Source organism: Loxodonta africana, chromosome 15 (assembly GCF_030014295.1).
Source record: "Loxodonta africana isolate mLoxAfr1 chromosome 15, mLoxAfr1.hap2, whole genome shotgun sequence".
NCBI classification, from domain to species: domain Eukaryota; kingdom Metazoa; phylum Chordata; class Mammalia; order Proboscidea; family Elephantidae; genus Loxodonta; species Loxodonta africana.
This window is the reverse complement of record NC_087356.1, coordinates 4,825,346-4,842,733: the sequence shown is the minus strand read 5'-3', so window position 1 is coordinate 4,842,733 and position 17,388 is coordinate 4,825,346. Positions and strand designations below refer to the sequence as shown.

The window sequence follows — 17,388 nt, the reverse complement described above, 5'->3', positions numbered from 1 at the left end:
AGCCAGCACAACTTGTACAAGGCAAGGTCATGGAAGCTCTATAGACACATCCAAACTCCTTGAGGGACCAAATTGCTGGGCTGAGGACTGTGGGGACCATGGTCTCTGGGAACATCTAGCTCAACTGGTATAACATAGTTTATAAAGAAAATGTTCTACATTCTACTTTGGTGAGTAGCATCTGGGTTCTTAAAAGCCTGTGAGCAGCCATCTAGGATACTCCACTGGTCTCACCCTTTTGGGAGCAAGGAAGAATAAAGAAAACTAAAGAGACAAGGGAAAGATTAGTCCAAAGGACTAACTGACCACATCTACCACGACCTCCACCAGACTGAGTCCAGTACAACTAGATAGTACCTGGCTACCACCGCTGACTGCTCTGACAAGGATCACAATAGAGGGTCCCAGACAGAGCTGGAGAAAAATGTAGAACAAAATTCTAACTCAAAAAGAAAGAACAGACTTGCTGGCCTGACAGAGATTGGAGAAACCCTGAGAGTATGGCCCCCAGACATACTTTCAGCTCATTAATAAGGCCATTCCTGAGGTTCACCCTTTTATTGGACAGGCCCATAAAACAAAATGAGACTGAAGGGGCACACCGGCCCAGGGGCAAGGACTAGAAGGCAGGAGGGAACAGGAAAGCTGGTAATAGGGAACCCAGGATTGAGAAGGGAGAGTGTTGACATATCGTGGGGTTGTTAGCCAATGTTATAAAACAATATGTGCACTAACTGTTTAATGAGAAACTAGTTTGTTCTGTAAATTTTCATCTAAAGTACAGTAAAAAAAAAAAAAAAAAAATCCCCTGAAGCCTTCCTAAAACCAGACAGTAGTTTAGCTTAACTAGTAAAAAGTGTCTGTCTTGAACATTATGCTCTTTTAAGAACTATCTATAATGGAAACTTCTTAACATATCCAAACACCTTGTAGGACTGAGTTACTGGCTATGAAGGCTAAGGACCATAGTCTCGGGGAACATCTAGATTGACTGGCATTACATAGTTCATAAAGATAATGTTCTACATCCTAGTGTGGCAAGTAGCATCTGGGGCGTTAAAAGCTTGTGAGCAGCCATCTAAGATACAAGTATTGGTCTCTTCTCATCTGGAGCAAAAGAGAGTGAAGGAAACCAAAGACTCCAGAAAGCAATTAGTCCAGAAGACTAATGAACCGCAGCCTCATCTAGCCTGAGCCCAGAAGAGCTAGATGGTGCCCAGATGCCACTACTGACCACTCTGAGCAGGGACACAATAGAAGGTCCCAGTTAGAATGGAAGAAAAAATATAAAACAAAAATCAAATTTATAAAAAAGACCAGACTTACAGAATGGTAGAGACTTGAGGAACCCCCGAGACTCTAGCCCTAAGAAACCCTTTTAAGCTGGAACTGAAGCCACTCTCAGAGGTCACCTTTCAGCCAAATAATAATTGGCGTATAAAATAATTAACAATACCTGTAAGGAATGTGCTCATTAGAACAATCAACTGTACAAGACCAAACGGGCAACATTTGCTCAAAAGCAAAGATGAGAAGGCAAAGAAGGACAAGGACACTGGAGGGATGGAAACAGGGAAGCCAGAGTGGAAATGAGGAGAGTGCTGACACATTGCAGGGACCACAATCAATGTCAGGAAACAATTTGTGTATGAATTATTGAATAGGAAACTGATCTGCTGTGTAAACTTTCACCTAATAAGCAGTAAAATGTTAAAAAAAAAAGAAAAAGAATTACCTATATGGGATCAAGTTGATAACAGCAACTCAAAAGATTAGAAAGGAAATTTAGGGAGGCAATGAATTTATGCTAATGCGGGAGGAACAACTCAGAAAAGGAGGGTAAGAATAGTTGCACAACTCGAAGAATGTAATCAGTGTCACTAAAGGGTACATGTAGAAACTGTTAAATTGGTATAACAACAAAATAAATAAAATTTTTAAAAAGGAAGAAAAATAACAAAATACAGATCCAGAAACCTCAAGTCATATACCTCTTCTTTATTACTTTTATTTGCCAAAAATATATTGATGTTTTGTATTTAACTGGCACGTAATAGCTTCACTCCCATATATCCAGCTGTCTACTCAATGTCTCTACTTGCACATCCTGTGGGCAACTTGAACCTAACATGGCCAAAACTAACTCTATCTTTGACCCCTGCTCCTGCAGCTGCCTTGCCCATCTCAGTGGATCTCCACCCATACCAGGTGCTCAAGCCAGAGAAACCTGGGACTCATTCCAGACACCTTCTCCGGACTGCCATCTCCAGTCACCAATTTCTGTCAATTCTAGCTCTCAGCTATAATGCAAAATCTCTCCACTGCCACCACAGGTCTTCTCTTGCCTGAATTCCTGCAATAATCTCTAACCTTGTCCCTTACTACCCAAATCCATTCACCACACAAAAGCCAGAGTTGTATTTGAAAAATATGTCATAGCACCTTACTCTTGACTCCTTTTTAAAAATTTTGAAATAATTATAGATTCACAGGGAGCTGCAATGAATGTACCAGGAGAGCCCACGCACCGTGTGCCCAGCTTCCCGTAATGTAAACCCTTCAGTGACTTCTTCCAGCCCTCAGAACAAAATCCAAAATTCTCAACTTGGCCCCCAAAGCCCTGTGGCATTGGCCTTCCTGCCACGGCCTCAGCATGGTCAACCACTCTCCCCACCACTCTTGAACTGCAGCCACAGCACCTCCTTTTAGTTCTTCTACTGAGCTGACCTCTGGGCCTTCTGAGAGCCTTTGTTCCAGAAACTGCTTCCATGCCTGGAGCCTTTCCTTCTCCTCCCCACCCTCCATCTCTCTGACCCGCTGAGTCTCATGGATCCTTCAGCTTTGTGAGCTCTTACTTAGGCCTTCCTGGAGCACTCATTCCATAAGGGCCCCCTCATTACTGCATTTCATAGACCCTCTTCTCTTCAGACGTAGCACTTACAATCTAGAATGTTTTATGTGTGTTTAACTTGCCATGTCTGCCTCACCTTCTAAACACTAAGCACAATTATGACAACGGCTTTGTTTGTTTTGGCTGTGGCTCAAGCCAAGCCCAGTGCCAGGCACACAGTAGATACGTAGGCTGAGTTACAGAGTGGCCCAGGTGTTACCTCTGTTTTTATCAAGTAAGAAATTGGATTGGTCCAGGACCCCTCTGAATTTTAGCCTCTTCCCTTCATTTTCCTCCCCACTCCAATGTCTATGAGCTTGTTCTATGCTGCTTGATCTAATTATACTCGGGGCATTTCATTTCCTTGTTGATTTCCCTTCAAGAGCAGATGGTGACTGTATCACACAGCATTTTGGTTGTTCACTTAGCATACACTGAAGCCTGAATATTTTATTGCGTTCCCAAGCACCAAACCTGTTACAATAGAGACAAAGAAAAAAGATATCATCTCTTGAGGTGAACGTAGAAAATGACTATTTCTGGCTGAAAAGGTGCTTTGTCTTCTAGGCTTGGCCTTCAGCATCATTCATGAATGAGGAATGAACTCAGGACAGATCAATACCGCATTCTCTTAGCCCTCTCAGCCTATTTTGCTGAGAAATGAATAAAAGGAAACTTGAGAGGCGAGCATGATGAGAGGTTTAGGAGAAAAATTTGGTTGCTGTAATGTACAACACTTGAAAGAATGAAATTGGACAATTCATCTAGTTTACTATGAGTGGTTTTTCAGCTTTCACTTCATGAGTCACCAAAGTAATTTTTCTTTGCTATTTAATTCCAATGTTTATTTTACTACTTTCCGACAGTAACGTAAAATAATGTACAAAAGCCAAAGGTTTTTTGTTTGTTTTTGTCTTTTAGAAGAGAAACAATTGAAAATTTGGGGGTCTTTGCTTTGGTATATGATGTATAATTTTAATCTAATGCCATAAGCTTTTTTATTTTTTATTTCAAGGAATTATTTAGAATATTTAACACATTCTCATCTTCTTTCTTGATGATCAGTGAGTTGTCCTCTGTAAAGATTTTAATGATGTGGAATAATGCAAATTAAATAACACAGTCAAAATCAGTCATTAAAAAATAATGGAATGGTCAGTCGATGGTGCTGAGTACCCTGGTGTGGAGTGTGTGGTGACATGGACCACAGAAGGACATTGCTTGGTGATTGGTGGGCTGCCAGTCTCTGAGCTGAGAAAGACCTTTTTCTCCCAGCATCACAGTAGTCTGTTAAAGGAAAGCAACGCCTACACCAAGCATCAGACCCAGCTTAGAGGACTTGGCATACATTAACTTATCAAGTTGTTTTCGACAGGTCCTGCCACCCGGAATGCATGAATTTGTAGGCACCCCAGTGATGGCTGAAAGGCTGAGTTTCTTGTTTGTTAGTTTGTTTTGCTTTGTTTTTTAAATCATTTTCTTACAAACTACACATCAACAAGCATTACGTTTTCCTATCACAAAAGTCAGCAGGAAGTATTTGGAGGCAGGAGAGAAAAGAGTCAACAGGCCTTTTAAATATTGACAGTCTCAGTCTTTGTTCATGGCTTGGGAAAAATTCAGAAGTGGTTGTTAGAAGATTCTATTTAAATTTTAGTCACTTCTTTTAAGATGTTTTTTATTCCAGGAAGAAATGTTTTCCGCTGAGATGATATTAAGAGAACATAATAATATATTCCACCTTTCTTTTGGGTAGCTGGAAACACTTCTTGTATATTCAGCCAGAGTCAGGAGTAGAGAGTTAAAGTTCAAGTATATCTGCCACACGTGAAAGCCATCTTGCTGAGTGCTAAGAGAACCGTTTAGAAGACAAACCCGGAGGAATCATGGCTGCCTGTCACCTGCTGAGTGCTTTTTGTAAAGGGGCTCCTGGTCTGCTCTCCCGGAGAGCACAGGAAAGAAATAAAAGAAGAGAGGGAAATACTGAGCCCTCTGAGGTACTGAGGAGTCCCTGGGGGTGCAAACAGTTAAACGCAGGGCTACTAACCCAATGATTGGTCATTTGAACCCACACGGAAGCACCTTGGAAGACAGGCCTAGTGATCTGCTTCTGAAAAGTCAGAGACATGAAAACCCTACGGTGCAGTTTTACTCTGCACGCATATGGTCACCATGAGTCATTGACTCGATGGCGACTGGCTTGCGTTGTTTTTTCTGAGGTGTTCCATAGGCTCCTGGTCATCATGTCTTCTTCAGGCTTCTCACCTTTTTTTGCCTGCCTCATTCTACTCCTTCAGGTGTCTTCACCAACAGAAGGACCTATAGAGATTATTCTTTCCTCTCTAGAAGTAATTATGTAACACAGGAATACCAAAACATTGGAGCCTTACTTCACTAGAATCCAGGGAACAAGGAAGGGACTTTAACCCTTAGATTATCCAAAATAGCCTGTACATGGACCGAGTGGCTTCCTCATCATCCCATTCAAAGAAGTAAGGAGCAGTTTGGAAACTGCGATGGAGGTTGAGGGACAGACTCAAGGTTTGTAATAAATTAATGGCAAACGTGTCCCGGAATGTAAGACTCAATTCCCAGTTCAATAGATTTTATGTGTTTTCCTAAATTAGTGTGGTTGTCACTGATTATCTAAGTGGAAATTGTCTAAGTCTACATATTATTTCCTTTTGCCAGACCCAGAAGCTCATATTCCCTGTGTCACTCCTTTCAGATCTGCCTTTCATTCATGCTTTTCTGCAGCATTCCTCCGCAGAGGCACTATTGGCATTTTAAGGAAAGAGTTTCGTGTCATGAAGGGATCATCTTGCTCTTTGCACCCATGGCCCCAGGCACTAAATGCCAATAACAATCCCCCTTTATGATAAGAACACCCAGAAATGCTGCTACTCAGTTCCAACATTCCTGCAGTTGGGAGTAAAGGGTGAGGGGTGCAATCATGCCCCAGTTGAGAACCGCTGCTAGAGGCTTGGATAGGCTCATGCTTTACCATCTACTCTAACACTACCAACACCCCTTCTCTCCTGACCATATTCCTCCTTGTCCTTAAAATTCTGCTCATATTTCATGGGAAGTATTTTCTAAGTGATTCATTCATTTAACATTTGTTCCGTGGATATTTATTGAGCACGTACTTGTTGCAGCAAAAAACAATCAAAATTCTGCTTGAAGTAAAAGCAAAAGTTTTATTGAGTGAGAGGACAATTTTCAAACTGTGGAGAAACAGAGTCACGAAACTCCTGACCCAGTGCTCCAAGGAGTAGTTTGTTTACAAAAGCTTATAAAGGTAAATACCACAAAGGAACCAATAGAAAGGGTACAGTGTTTGATTGCTGGACACTTTACTGAGTTGGCAGCTGGCTGACCACAAGTCTTAGGGGGTTAGATCCCCCTTGGGTTTAGGCTGAACAAGGTTAAGGAAAAGTACAAAGTATTGTAAGGGGGTCAGAAAAACATTATTGAGAGGGAGCAAAGGGGGCATCTTTTGAGAATCAGCTTAAACACTAAAATCACATGTCTAACACCTGTGCAAGCTAAATGATTCTTATTGTGATTACTAACCTACCACCTAATTAGCAAACTTTCTGAGAATTACAAGCAGAAGCAAATCTGAGAAATAGTCAAGCTGACAAAATGGGGGGCAGGCCTACGTTTAGCAGCCAGAAGCCTCAGTCATGTCAAATGCCTTAAATATTAGAATGCTCTTTGTCATTCCTCCTTTTTGATCAAGAATCCCATAGAAATTTGTTGATCACCATTATGAGCGTGCCTTCCTCTGTGGACTTACCAGTTCTCCTCCTTGCTATATGTGGAGGCTCATCTTCAGGGTGAGCAGGTCTCATGTTGCCCACAAAGAAGTAACTTGTCTTCTGCAAGGACTTTTTTTGGGGGGTGGTTTAGATGGCCTTTCTCAGGCCTTTAAAACCCTAGACACTATAGTTGGACATCATCTAATTATTCCTCTTCACCATGCCATGGCTCAGTCTGCTTCAGTGATCCTTTGTATTGCGGACATGAACAGAGCAAGGCCAAATTGGAAGGAACAACTTGATAGACAAAAGGTTTCTAACTAAAACCCAAGGTCAAAAACTCCCTGGGCCCAGACCTTCTGTTGGCACAGGACAGGAACCATCCACGAAGAAACTCATCAGACATGAAAGGGACTGGTCAGCGGGTGGGAGAGAGACGCTGATGAAGAGTGAGCTAATTATATCAGGTGGATACTTGAGACTGTATTACCAACTCTTGTCTGGAGGGGGGATGGGAGGATAGAGAGAGAGTGAAGCCGGCAAAATTGTCACGAAAGGAGAGACTGAAAGGGCTGACTCAAGAGGGGGAGAGCAAGTGGGAGTAGGGAATGAGATGTATGTAAACTTATATGTGACAGACTGATTGGATTTGTAAACGTTCACTTGAAGCTTAATAAAAGTTAATTAAAAAAAAAAACTCCCTGGGTAGGCAAGGTACACAGTTTGCCGTATAGCTAAAGGGGTAACCGCACACCATGCTATGACTGTTGAAACCTAGAGGGTTGGACAGAAGAAAGGCCAGGTTAGAGGGGAATTATTTGACCTGTGCAAGGGCTCAAGTCAGGGTTCAGGTGAGTCCACAGAGATCTTGACAATCTCTTCAAAGTACATGACATGTTGTTTGTAAGTAGGGGTGGCTGCTTGAGCACAAAGCCAGGTGGCACAAGAAAAAACATTTGGTTAGGCAGAGGAAAGTGGCAATAAAAAGGAGGATGACTAAACCAATTTTTACAAGAGAAATAAACCAGGATTTGTTGCCATTTGGTAAAAAAAAAAAAAATCAACTAAAAATGTCAAACCAATCATTAGGGCTCTTATGTCTTCTATGTGGAGCCAAGAATCCTTCTGGTGAATCTTCCTTATGCCCTGTCCTACATTTCCAGTGATATTTATCCAGCTGCAGCAAGAGGTGTTAGCAATGGCACATTGTTGTGCTTAGCACCTTGTGCTAATATAAAGTCAAGACCGATCCCATTGTCCAGGACTAATCAGTTAAAGATGCTAAAGATATTTGCTGTGCTTAGAGATTACCTGAGATGTCATTAGCTAACTGTTCTATAGTGGCTGACATGTTTCGGACAGCTGTTTCTAATTGGACTACTCCAATGAAAGAGAAAAACGATCTTAGAAATCCATATTCAAAGCTAGCGTGTTTCCCTATGGGGTTGTAATATCCATAAGTGCCTTTGATTCCTCTGCAATTTCTAACCAGGATATTTAGATCATTAGTCTAATGTTGGTCTTCATCATAAGAATGCATGTCTAAAGGGACTTTTAGAAGGCCTAGGGTGCATTCACCCATCATGTACCATTCATTTAAACAGGGTAATGCCCAGGTGTAAAACTCATCATTACGCTTTGGTTCCTTTTTTGTGGGACAATCCAATCCTCCACATAAGAATACATCTCCATGAGGGGGACAAATCATGTTATCCCTTGCATAATTATGTGAATTAAATGAAGAAAAAGGAATTCTTTGATTAGCCTTTTCAAGCCATTGTTCTGTTAAAGAGTTATTACGAATGGACAATTGTCCCACCTTTAAAGGTTTTAGGACTCTACCACAAATGGGGTATCCTGCGTCATTCCTTGACAGACAACAAAGAGTAGGGAAATATCCAGGGAATTTTCTATGATGGTAATAGCGAGTTTGACAGGTAAGGGGAAGCTGAACTTCTGTACATAGCCTGAGTGCTGACTGGCTTTGGTGTTTTTAGGCTTGGTGAAGGGATGGTGTTAAACAAGTAATGGGAGGTGGAGTTCCTGTGCATCTTACTCCTTGGAGCTGCATGAGGCAAGCCTTCAAGCTTTCTAAAACCGGGTTGACTGTTATGGGTTGGATTAAATTAAAGCATGGTACTTGTTTGTTTGTTTGTTTGTTTTTACTTGAGGTTGGGTTAATAATTCAAGAGGATGCCATAATCTGACACCTATGGCTCACTTAAAGGTGATTTTGGAGTTAATGATAATATGGAGTACAGAGCTATAGTTTAGTATGGGAGAAGCTAATGGATCTGAATTCTCAAGAAAAGATGTTGGAGAAGGATGACAAACGCAACCGTTAGTAAGATTTCCGGTACTGGCTACTGATTGAGCCAACTTAACAAATGCATTGTTTGCCCAAGTGTTAATACGAAGCATTGAAAGCAGAAATATAGAACTTAAAAAGAATTTCATAATGCAAAACTTGGTTTCCAGGGAAAGAAATCTAATTGATATAACAAAACTACCTCAAAGACAATAAGGATTATGCAAAGAGTGATAATTTCAATAACTTGCATTAAAAACAAGGGGTTTAGTTTCACAATAAAAAATAAAACTTTAAGAAAAAAAAATGTTAAAGCAAGGAATAATACCACCATGAGACAATATTGCCACCAAAATGAGAATGGCAAAAAGTATGAAGCAAATTGTAACGATATGAATAGTATGCATGGAAAGTTCTTACTAGTCAGTAAAACAACAACAACAAAAAAAAACCCAGTGCCGTCAAGTTGATTCCGACACATAGTGACCCTAGTAGATAGCAGCAATGTTGGCTTTTATGTCTATGGGAGTTGGTTGACAAGTATAATGATTATATTCTGTTAGTAAAATATCTAAGTAATTGCTATTAAGTATATAAAGCAAGGCTATTTCAAATAAAAATGATATACCTAGATTGCTTAAATAAAGTTATCTTAGAGACAGGTAAGTGTTACTATCAAAACTACTGTTATTTGCATGGGAAAGCAGGGAATCATAAGACAATAAAGTATTAGAACAGCTAATATCCAAACCGCTGTAATATGAACAGAAAGGCAATGATGTCAAAGTAACTTTTGTCTAAGAGAAGAAGACTAAAAGATTTTTTAAAAAAGGAATAAAACACATATAAAATATCTGAATTAAATAGCAATTCTACAAACTATTAGAGACAAGTCCAATGATTTCCGAAGTTCACATTAGCAAAGATTACATACAGGCCTGGTCCTGGGATCTTGAGAACAACTGTGCCAGACGCTGTCTGCTTCTGATCCTGGTGATGTTTAATTTTAATTTGAGTCTTTCAGTTGGTTGGATGGTCCAATTAGGTTCCTTTGCTTTCTTGAGCTGTGACAAGTAGATCTAAGCCTTAATTCCCTGTAATTTTGCAGCACAAGAATTAGTGAGAACCATCTGGTTTAGTCCTTTCCATCGAGGCTCAAGAGAGTTTTTAAGTTGATGTCTTTTCCTATATATATAGTATCCAGGCTGAACGGCTGCTTCAGCAGCTTCTATGGGCTTGTCTAAGTCAAAAGCCTCCTTGACTAAAAAGTTATAAATTTTGGCATGATGTATTAAAGCTCAACAATATTTGAGAAAACTGCTTTGTAAAAAGTTGGAATTAGTCCAAGCAGACCAATAATGGAGAGCCAAAAGCTGTCCAGTAATAATTTCATAGGGGGTAAGTTTATGTGGGCCAAATGGTATGGACCTTAAGTTCAGTAACACTAATGGAAGCACTTGGGTCCAAGACAAATGTAAAGAGGAGGACAATTTAGCTAATTGGCCTTTAATCACTCCATTTGTCCTCTCAACTAGATCAGACAATTGGGGATGATGTGGGCAATGAAGTCTCTGAAAAATAGGAAAAACCTTGCATAGGTCTTTTATAATCTGTCCTGTTAAATGAGCACCTCGACCACTGCAAAAACCTTTGGAGCACCCCAATAGGATTCATATCCACCATTGATTTCTTAGCCACAAAGGAGGCAGTTGCATTTCAACTAGGGAAAGTTTCTACCCAATGTGAAAAACAGCAAATCATCACAAAAAAAAAAAAAAAATTGTCAAGTCAATTCCAACTCACAGAGACCCTATAGGACAGAGTAGAACTGCCCCATAGGGTTTCCGAGGAGCAGCTGGTGGATTTTAACAGCCGACCTTTTAGTTAGCAGCCAGGCTCTTAACCACTGCACCACCAGGGCTCCATAAGAACATATTTATAGCCATTTGGAGGGGGAAGCTGTATAAAACCAACTTGCTGTTCCAGCACAGGTCCAACAGGCAGAGGGAACCTTCCAGGAAGCGGTTTATATGCTCTGCTGGAATTAAATTTGAAGCAGATTGAGCAATGCTTTGTAACATGATTGGCAACGCTCCAAAAATGTCCCCACCAATGTTTTGATAAAATGTCAATTAGTTTGTCTCTTCGCAATGATGGTTTGCATGGAGAGTTCAAGCCAAGGGAACATGCAAAGATTTTGGGAGGACCGGCTTGTAGATATGGTGTCCAAAACCCTGATATGATATGACCCAAATCGCTCTTCCCAAATCTTGATATCCCAATTTAAATGTCATCTCTCCTTTTCCCAATGGTCATTTTCCTCCTCAAGGGCCACGTTTTGATGACTTACAAGGTTATGCCACATAGCCGTATTAACAGTATTGTCTTGTACAAAAGTGTCACCCTCCTCCCTTAAATCTGTACTGTGGCATTCATGACCATCATCAGACATAGACACAGCATGGAAATGGGTGGAGGACACCTGTTTGATGACTTTATCAGCTAAACTATTTCCTTTGTCCGAGAGACTCCTTTTGATTGATGGGCCTGTATTTTAATTGCCGTGACTGCAGAAGGAAGCAACAAAGCTTCCAAGAGATTGCCCACTAAGGGACCGTTTTTGATTTGGGTCCCAGACGAGGTGAGAAAGCCCCTGTGTTTCCAAAGCATTCCAAAGTCATGCACATCTCCGTGGGCATACCTCAAATCTGTATAAACAGTTACTGACTGTCCAGAAGCCAACTTGCAGGCTTGAGCAAGCACGATCAATTCAGCCTGTTGGGCAGAAGTGACCTCAGGGAGGGGGCAGCTCTCAAAGACTTCAGTAGAGGTAGTCATGGCATATCCACCCTGGCACTAGTTTTTTTTTTTTTTTTTTTTTTTTAATGATAATTAGTTTTTAAATAGGAACCATCAACAAACAAATGTAAATCTGCATTGTCAAGTTTCCTGTAAGTCAGGCCTGATAGTTAGAAAATGATCTGTTGAATCAATGCAGTCATGAGGTGGTCCTCCCTCCTCATCAGGCAAAGGCAAAAGGTAGCAAGATTTAATGCCAGAGCAGTGCGTAGACGTATGTAAGGAGCAGCCAGCAGGGAAGCCTTTTAAGAAGTCATTCTGTTGGCGGAAAGATGTTGGGTTAAGCAAGAGTTAAGGATGACAGAAACTGCATGAGGGACATACACATCCAGTTTGTTACCCAATACGATATCAGCAGTAGTTTCCACCAATTGGGCAGCGGCTGCAACTGCAAGATGGATACCCTCTGGCTATGGGGTCCAACTGGACACGGTAATATCCAGCTGGCCTCTTTTGTCCCTCTTGTTTTTGGGTAAGGAATCCCAAGGCATTGCCATCCACTTCATGAACAAAAAGGGAAGAGTCAAGTGCATAATTAGGGAAACCCAGTACAGGGACATGCAGTAATGATTCTCTTAATTTGGGGACAGCATCCTCCCCTTTGTCTGACAATTGAAAGGGCTTTGTTTCTGAGTTTTTCAAATATTTACATAGGGGTTGGGCTATCAGAGAAAAATTATGTATCCAAGTACAGGAATATCCACAAAGACCCAAAAACTCTCTCAATTGTCTTTTTCTCTGTGGCATTGGAAAAGCCTCCTTTTGCTTTGGATCTTTTGAGATACCATATGCTGATATGATATGGCCCAAGTATTTAACAGAGGGTGGGGCCAGTTGGAGCTTTTCCTTAGCAGTCTTGTGACCTCCATTAGCCAATGAGTTAAAAAGATAATGCTATCCTTTAGGCAGACTTCCTCAGTCAGGGAACATACAAGTAGATTGCCTACATATTGAAGCAAGGTAGAACCATGGGTGAATTGCAGGGATTGCAAATCAGCATGTAAAATTTGAGAGAAGTAGTTGGGGCTTTTGGTGAACCCTTGGGGCGTGACCGTCCAATTGTGTTGGTGGTCTCACCAAATGAAAGCAAAAAAAAAATACTGACTATCTGGATACACTGGGATGCTAAAGAAAGTGCTGCATAGATCTACTAGAGTAAAATAGATCACTGTCAAGGGGGCATTAGGTAAAAGCAAAGAGGAATTAGGAACAACTGGGAATATAGGGACTACAATGTGGTAAATTTCCCACACATCTTGAACAGATCTCCAACCTCTGTTGTTTGCCTTCCATACTGGAAAAATAGTAGTGTTACAAGGGATAGTACATGGAATGAAGAGCCCGATAGCCAGGAAGCCCTGTATGATTGGAGCGAGTCCCTCCTTTGTCTCTGTTTGTAGGGCATATTGGAGTACCTTTAGCAAGGGTTTGGAGCTATCGATCATTAGTATACCTAAAACAAATCAGTAATTCTGAAATATCTCCAGATTCTTGGTCACTGTTCGTATTTCCAGTTGTGGAGACTTTTTCAATAAATCTGAAAACCAAGAAAACCAATTACACCTTCAATGGGAAAAAAGCTACAAGGGAATCAGATTTTTTTTTTTTCATACAAGAAAATAGAATAAAGCAATAGTAAAATGTATTTGAGGGATTAAAACAAAATAGCTCTGATCTTTGCTGGGTTTCCTGAGACTTGTTAAGCATCACCTGTGTCTCACCTGTCACGTACTTGGGGCCTCCCCAGGCTTGCCCGCTGGAGGCAGGTGTGCACCAAGTCTTCAGTTAACTTGTCCAGAATGTTCATTTCCTAGCATGACATGTGCTTTACTATGTTGCTAGTAGTTTAAAATTTGGCCACATGACAAAACTATGTGTAACACAGGTTCCTTTAAAGTGTTGATTGAGCACATAATTTAAAAGTCAGAATATTAAATAAACATCTCTGCCTTTTCTTCCAGCAGGCAGCACAGAGAACTGCTCTCCGCACTCTATCTGACAGGTACATTTTGTCATTTTTATGAACTATAAATTGCTTTATGAAACGTTGAGCCCTATTTATTGTGGCATATAATTCATAATCAGATTTTGTTCCTAAAGTATCTGTGAACTGGGATGTTAAACATTTTGCATGCTTGGATTTGTCATGCATGTGTGGGGTTTATTACTGCAAAAATCGCCTTGTTGTGTTTCGCATAAAGTATGAAGAATCCCTTGTTGTGCAATGAAATAAGACACAAGAAACTTGGAGGAAAAGGCCTGAGTGGTACAGTAAATTCTGAACTTTAGAATTGGTTGAGATCTGAGCTCATTTTTCAGCAATAAATACTTCATTTATTTTGAGGAGTTTTCTTCACCCTTTTTCCATATCATTTCACTGGGAGCTATCTCTCTTTTGATGAGATTCTCTCTTGAAATACTTTATGCACATAACCCATCAATTCAGGGCCCTGCATGCCTGACTTTTTGCTCTTTGCTTTGGCTTGTTTCTTCTGACTTGTGTAACTGAATGAGATGCATAAGCCTAATCACTGAACACAGACGTCAAACTGTATTTCATATCCTGTTTTGCCTAAAAGGTTGTACGAAGATAGTTGAACAGGGAGAGATAATGTTAACTTTGTAGAATAGAACAGACCCTTATTTGTTTTGGTTTGGTATTCGTTTTTTCACATACTAAGGTTGGGGGGGGGTGTGTGTGGTGTGCACACGCGCACACATGCATGCGTGTATAGGCATGTGCGTGTGTGTTGAAGAACTGTCAGAAGCCACAGTTTCTCTCTACAAATAGGTATTTACAGTGTTAGAAACAGCTGGGGGAAACGTTCCCCGTGCCTGGCTGGAAGCCACCTCACTACTGTCTAGCTAACCTTCACCTCCTCCCTTCCTCCTCAGTCCTTTCTTTGTGCAATGAGCAGTAATTGACTGTGTAAACCAGCTCAGTTCAGTGCTTCTCCAAGGTAAAACTTGTCACTTAAGAGGAATTATCAGGTGTGCATGGGTGAAGAGCCTGTTCTCTATGGCAACAGGCTGAGCCTGAGTATTTTTATTTCAATTGAGAAGCCTTCCCCGTGACAACCACACAAGTCTGCACACTCTGAGATGGGCTGCCACGTGATCTTCTGGAATTGCTTCTGGGATTTTCACAAAAGCTGGTAACAGTGCTGCTTCTGAGTCTGTTGGTAGAAGGAGGAGAGACTCTGGATCAAAACACATTCAGAATCTGACACAGTAATTCCTTTCACATACATATTTCTTTTTCCCCTTTGCCTGCTCTTCAGTAAGTGATTCCCTCAACAAAATGTACTGAGAAGCGAGGGAAAGCCCTTGCTTTAAAATATTATGTCGTTGCTAGTGCGTACAAGATTTCTTTTTGCAGTGAGGAAAATGTATTAAAATTAGATGATGGTGATGGTTGCACAACTCTGCAAGTATACTAAAAAGCCTTTGAATTGTACACTTTAAGTGGGTGAACTTTGTGGTATATAAATTATATTTAAATAAATCTGTTTAAATATATATGTATATGTGTACCCAAACAACCCTGTGCCGTCACATATACATATATATATAACGTCATATATGTGTAGTCATTATGTCTATAGTAGAATGGATCAAAACCTATTTTAGGAAAATATAGACTCTGCTTGAAGATATGATTGCAAACACAAAGACAAGTCATCTTAAACTAGGACTTATATATTCTAAGGCTTCCTCCCAAAAAATGCATAGTTCTGTCCTGAGTAGGAAATGTGGATGGATTTTAATGATGAGCAATACTGTCCCTGTGACTTTTCTCTAATGTTGTCTCCAAAATTCCAAGTCCAATTAGTTAGTTGTCTAGTAAATTAGCATTGTAACACCTGCTGATTATATAACTGCTAAGTTCAGAATAATGAGCTCTGGTGGCAAAATGGTTAAAGTGCTTGGCTGCTAACCGAAAGGTCAGGAGTTCAAACCCACCAGCTGCTCCAAGAGATAAAGACGTGGCAGTCTGCTTCCATAAAGATTACAGCCTTGGAAACCCTATGGGGCAGTTCTACTCTGTCCTGTAGGGTTGCTATGAGTTGGAATGGACTTGATGGCAGTGGGTTTAAGTGGTGAATACTGTGAGAAAAAAAAAAAGTCCATTCCCTACCCAGACACCAAAGTTCCCATTGTCACTACTCTGCTTATACATCACTCATCATCACATGTAATAGGGCACTTCCTCTTAAATCTAATCGTCTTTCTGTTCAGAACTGTGGGGATTTTTTCCACAAAGAGTTTTCAAAGTAATGAGTTTATTTTGTCGTACTATTTTAGTAATTCAGTTGTGTAAATCTACTTTCTCTGGGTTTTTTCAATTCTACATTTTCCACTTTACACTAATTTGGGCCACAGGGGTATTTTCTGTAAATGAGAAGCATTTGTTATCATTGGGAGATACGATTTAGAGCCCTGTTCTTCAAAATAAAGAGCTCTAAAAATTGAACTCCCATTTTCTAATTTTTTTAAATTAGAGAATGCTAACTTATCAAGCAACAGATGCCATTTTATATCAGATAACTTCTTCCTATGAATAACCCAATATTTTCCAAAAAAATGATCAGTGATTGTCTGTATCAGACCACTGCATGACCAGTCCGATATTCTGTCTGTCAGTGGAAGCTCACGGGTAGGAATGGACGCAAGTAAAGATTCCCCCATATTATGACCTTCCCAAGGTGGGAACCTCACCCCAATATCTCTGGCTTCTTATAGCCTGATATTAATCTATTACACATTCATTTATATAAACTATCCTGGTTTCCTAAACTATTTTTATTTTCAGCCTATTATTAACCCTTGATTAAAAAAAAAAAAATTCCATAAAGATTAAGCAGGATTTTCATTTTTATCCTGAGGGGTGGGGGAGGCATTTTTCAGACCTCAAAGCATGCTCCTGGGTTCCACAAATCTGGAGTTGGGTGGAAAATCCTGTGTTCACCCTAGCCATACCACTACGGGTTCCTTGATCAGAGCGTGCCCCCTCTTGGGTACCGTCCTTCACAGCTTCAGTATCCTCCAAGTTTGCTCATCTGTGGGTCCATGTCACTTCCATTTAGCCTCAAAACTGCCTTGAATACCCCGTGATCACAAGAACGTTCTATTCAAGGATAGAGCTGTTTTGTTTCAGGATGTATGACTTGATGAGACAGGAGTTTGCTGACTTGGTGGTTTGTGGGAGGATGTGAGTTTACATTGTTGAAAGCCAGCTGTTGTCTGTTTTTCCATAAGAAATTCTACCTTAAAGGCCTTGAGACCTGACCTGATGAAACCATTATAAGAAAAAGGAATCGCGTTTCCTGCTCCCTTTTAGAGGGCAGATGGAAATCTCATCCTTCCGGGGTATCAGAGGTTGGAAATGTCTAGCAATCTTTTTAAGGTCAATCTTGACTATCTTTTCATTTCCCCAGAATTTCCTTGTTTATTTCTAATTAGATATTACAGTGGAAATCCCGTGTCTTGACAGTTAAGACTGTATGCTTTTAGAAATCTCAGTGAGTCTTCTGTACTCAGTGCACCATCTTGGTAAATTAAAACCA

At 40.5% G+C, this 17,388-nt stretch overlaps 1 protein-coding gene across 7 annotated transcripts in view; it reads left to right on the top strand.

Moving 5' to 3' along the window:
- AFF3 (ALF transcription elongation factor 3) overlaps positions 1–17,388 on the top strand; it is a 667,929-nt gene that overhangs the window by 527,106 nt on the left and 123,435 nt on the right. For 6 of the 7 annotated variants that reach the window (XM_023552564.2, XM_064268477.1, XM_064268478.1 and 3 more), the window contains one exon: positions 13,783–13,823. In XM_023552564.2, coding sequence (XP_023408332.1) covers positions 13,783–13,823 — 41 coding nt within the window. The remainder of the gene's footprint in view (positions 1–13,782; positions 13,824–17,388) is intronic. The other variant, XM_064268474.1, reaches the window with a different exon arrangement.